The 4,828-nt window shown below is 41.2% G+C and overlaps 1 protein-coding gene across 1 annotated transcript in view; it reads right to left on the minus strand.

Moving 5' to 3' along the window:
• CCPG1 (cell cycle progression 1) overlaps positions 1-3,929 on the minus strand; it is a 19,914-nt gene extending 15,985 nt beyond the window's left edge. The window contains 1 exon segment of the mRNA XM_010152149.1: positions 3,862-3,929. Within this exon segment, the coding sequence (XP_010150451.1) occupies positions 3,862-3,921 (60 nt within the window). The 5' untranslated portion in view covers positions 3,922-3,929.
• Positions 3,930-4,828: the final 899 nt, after the last annotated feature.

Below are 4,828 nucleotides of genomic sequence, written 5' to 3' on the forward strand. Positions count from 1 at the left end.
GCAGCCAGTGGGAAGGACTCACATTGGAGAAGTTCATGGAGGACTGTCTCCCGTGGGAGGGATGCCATGCTGGAGCAGGGGCAGCGTGGGAGGATCATCACCCCGTGCAGCAGAGACAACATGTGATGGACTGACCACAACCCCCAGTCCCCATCCCCCTGCGCTGCTGGCGGGGAGGAGGTAGAGAAAAGCAGGAGTCAATTTGAGCCCAGGAAGGGGGTGGGGGAAGGTGTTTTAAGTTTTGGGTTTAGTTCTCTTTTTACTCTGATTTTGATCGGTGATAAATTAATTTTTCCTCAAGTCAAGTCTGTTTTACCCATGACAAATTGGTGAATGGTGTCCCCTGCCCTTACCCCCACCCACGAGGCATACAGTGTATTTTCCCTCCCCTGCCCAGCTGAGGAGCTGAGAATGGCTTGCTGGGCACTTGCCCTCCAGCCAGGGTCAACCCACCACAATATCCTAATCACTGCCCCAAGTACACAGCAGTCCACGTCACCCCTTCCTTGGATCACAAGTGTGTGAAGGGTATCTAGCCATCCCATTCATTCTACTTTCTTCGCAATCAGATCCAAAGCTGTCTTGCCAGGAGAACAACAATAATGGCAGCTCTCAAACACCAGTGTTTACCCCAAACAATGATTTCTTTTAATCAGAGAAGAATAACTGGGAACACAAAATCTCTACACCTCAGAAATCTGTTCTGCTTCGGCTAGACAAATCCCTGCCTTTCTGTAATCTTGTATTATGTTAATTTATTTAGACTGCATAATGCATTTGCAGCTACAGTGTAAAACAATCCACCCCAAGTATGGACATCAACCCTGAAATTCACAGATGAGTAACCCAACCGTTGGGTTGCTAAACTCCTAAATCCTTTCACTTCTGTAAGCCTGTAAAGTCCTGTATCCCACTTGGTCTTCAGGATAAGAGGGATATTTACCCATTTCTCTCTTGGTGACAGGATTCCCAACTTGTCATCAAACACCAAACAAAGAAAAGAAGTTTTTATCATCTCTTAAATATCACCCTGCTGCCAACAGAAATGAAATGGCGGCCCAACAATTATAAGCCACAAACCATTACCTCTTGCTTTAGAAACTGAACTGAGTAACTTGAGTACAAAAGTACTTGAGTACTTTTCAAAACTTGAGTACAATCACAGGCTTGCAATGGCTTGTCTTTCGAGTTGCCCAGATTTTCATTATGATCTGCAAATAGGGGAGTGTGCAGTGAAGGAGAAACGGCCGATCACACAACCCATCATGTCTTCCTCTTATTTCCTATCTTCCTCCTATAAATGAAATATCTCAAGTACTGTTCCTTGAAAATGTTTTTGGACAGGCAACAAGAAGATACAGACAGCCAATATGTGTCACTCCAGGAAATCCATTTGCTCTGAGGATTCTGGCTCAATAATCTGCTCAGTTTACAAGGGAATGCTAAATACTTCAAAAGCAAAACAAACAAAGCCAACTCATACTACACCCACACATCAGCCAAGATCTGAAAAGACACAAAAATGCTCAGCAGCAAAGGAGAAAAGTATACTAATAGGTAGGGCCCCTCGGAGTTTCTGAGCAACCCAGTCCCTGCCTTGTTCACCCCCAGGGGAAAGGAAGATAAAACATGAATCTCACCTAACTTCAGGTGTCTGCGTCTGAACACGTCACCATCAACATCAATACAGTCAGCAGAGTCAAGACAGCAAGTTATTTGATCAAATCTCAAGTGTTGACCTTAGTGTAAGAATTACCGCTCTCTTGACTCTATTGATTTAATCTATGCAGTGCAAGCTTTGAAACCAACAGCAGATTCAGAGGCCTATCCTGTAGACCCACCCCAACAGACCTTTAATTTCTTCACTTCTTTTTTTCCTTTTGTCTCAAGCTTTATTCTACTAGGAATAAAAAATTACTTTTGTTTTAATAAAACAATTGTCACTTTATACAGCTAGTCAAACATCAGACGACACGAAATGCAAATTAAACCAGGGCTGCACAGACCTAATAGTGCCTTCACGAATAGCTATACCCCAAGACTTGATCAAAGAATGAGGGAATGCTATCATTTCATCCCAAATAAAAGTATGTCCCATAAATGAAGCTACAGCAAAGATCAAAAGATGGACAGAAACACAATTGAAGCCGTATAAATTTGATAGAGCTCCACTTGTCATCTGAATAGGTTTTAAAAGACAAGTATTCCAAACTAAGAACAGGTTTTTGCCTTGCCCACAGCCTCTTTCCGTCTGCTGCCACACAATCTACCATCACAACTTCCTTACACACTAGATTGCTTTCCTGCATTTCCTTATGGAAGACACCTCTTCAATGAGAGTTTGGCTAACAGGGAAAAAAAAAAGCATTCATTTAGTTGCTGCCACTACCCCAGTCCTGCACTGCCATAGGAATTCCTCCTCCACAAGGTGCCACCATCCGGGTTAATTCCACGTATTTTATGCCTTGCGCTCTCCTGCCTAAACAATAAGGCCAAGGAAACCCAGAATTCCCATGTGAATTGCAAAGAACTTGCGCCAAAATCTGCTGCGAGTCCCTGGAAAACACATAAGAAAGTTACTTGAAACCTCACATCCCCTCAGAGAAGGATCTTTTACCATCCCCAAGGTTCGTTCAGGCTGCTGCAGTTTTCAAGACCCTCCAGCATGAGCATGGCAGCCCTCACCAATCATCATTTTAAGCTCCAAGAGGGCTACACTTCTCATTCCTGACCTTACAGCAAAGATGTAAAGAGAGCTGCCCTGCCCTCCCATCACCTTCAACTCCCCAGTAAACCCAGTAAAATGATGGCATTCCTTCACTCACTGCAGCTTCCCCCAGATTCCACTTAAGGCAAGAAAGCCTGGGCAAACTTCAGCATCTTGGGTACGGAACGTACAATAACACCCCCTGTGACATAATCCTTTACAGGGGATTTCTAACCAGTCTTTTTACACCGTTGATTTCTGGAGACACCAGGCCCTCTCAACTCCCCGCATCTTTCCTTCCCAATGCAGAACAGCGTTCCACACAAACGGAAGGGCTTAAAAGCTCTCAAGTAAAACCCCACAGGCCTATGTGTGGGGTTCCTTCCCGGCATCTCACAGATGTCTTTATGCCAGCCCTCCACCTCCTGGGCTGAGGCTCCACTCAAAGACAGAGGCTGCTGCAGTCAGGAGGAGAAGCAGGAGGTTAGGCACAAACAGAAATAATGGCTATAGCTTCCGCATGAGCCTTGAAAGCATCTTCTACTAATAGTCTAGTCATCGAGCACAAACTTGCCCCTATCCTATTTTTCACAGTATAAAGACAGAACATAAGGACAGAGGGCTGTTCCCAAACAGCAACCACTGAAGCTAGGATCAGCCAGTTTAGTGACAGAAAACACTTGGAGAAATCATGGACTCATTTCATTCTACATGAGATTTTTTTCAGCCCTACATTGGTTTTGAAGGTTTTAAGGGGGGTTTTTTGTTGTTTTTGTTTATTTGGAGTTTTTTGGTGGGGAGGAGGGTTGTGGAAGAGGATTTGGAAGGAAAAGAAGCAGACAAGTTACACTGAATGTCAATATTTTCAGGAAAGAGGAAACAAAGGAGAGAATGTCATTAAAATTCTAGCAATTCTTCAAAGTAAGACCTTCAAAGAAAGAATTATTCTTTTAAATAACAAAATCCGTATCAGCTATAGTAAAGGATACACAATTCTTAAACATTTTTTGTGTTTTTATTTATAACTCACTCATTTATATTCTCTGTTGATACGCAAGATGCACACAAAACCAAAACTACAAAATTGAAATAATATTTTACTGCATATGGCAAGTCTCAAACTGACAGAACTTCATTAATTTAAGATTGGGTACCTCATGGTTGATGACAGTCCAGCCACAAGATGAATCACTGTCACTGGAATTTTCAGACATTTTCAAAGTGCACTGCAAGTAAAAGTAGATTCTTTTAACATGCAAGACAATTTCACTGCTTTCTTGAAAAAAAATAAAGCAAGCTGAAGAATCCAAATCATGATGTTACAGAACACTACCCTAATTCACAAATTGTTATTCAGGGATGAGAAAAAAAACAAAGGCAGAATAAAAGTTTAGAAAGAAAATACATCCTTTTGTACATATTTCCTATTATCTTTTTTATACTTGGAGCAAATACGGCTTTCCTAGGTACATACCTATTTTAGCCAGCCAAAATGCTCCTATGCCAGCTAACAACACACACACACACACACAAGGCTAGCCAATAAATCAATAATTAAATTTAAAATTTGTCTGTAGCATCACTATTTAAGACATGTTCTAGTACATGAAGTCACATCTGAATTGTTGCATGCACAGGAACTACAGTTTATTCACGAAAAACACCTTTTTATTTTTTTGAGAAGACACAAATTAGGATCTTTTGGAACTAATACACTTCAACTATTGGGAAAAACAGTGTTTTTCATGCCTCTTTCACTCCTTTCAAGTACTCTTAAAAGTACTGATTGTGAATAAAATTGAGAGAGTACCTGGAGAGTACAAAACCAGAACAAAAAACCCCTGAAGTGCAAATTTTACTTGTTACAGTACTAACAGATGACTTTGGTAGTTATTTTCAGAAGAGAGCTGTCTGGCTGAAGCTGCCTGTATATTTTTTCCTGCACTAGGAACACAAAGCATTCATTATTGTTACACATTCAGATTTCTTTTTGAAGTCTTTCTGTTAGTTAAGAACTTTAAAAAAATAATTTAATGTGTTTCTTGTTTCTTAAAATGAAAATATATCAAGTTGTCAAAATTTACTATAGATTTATCTCGGGGGGGGGGGGGGGGGGGAAAA

Source organism: Eurypyga helias, unplaced genomic scaffold (assembly GCF_000690775.1).
Source record: "Eurypyga helias isolate BGI_N326 unplaced genomic scaffold, ASM69077v1 scaffold3475, whole genome shotgun sequence".
In the NCBI taxonomy this organism is placed as follows: Eukaryota; Metazoa; Chordata; class Aves; order Eurypygiformes; family Eurypygidae; genus Eurypyga; species Eurypyga helias.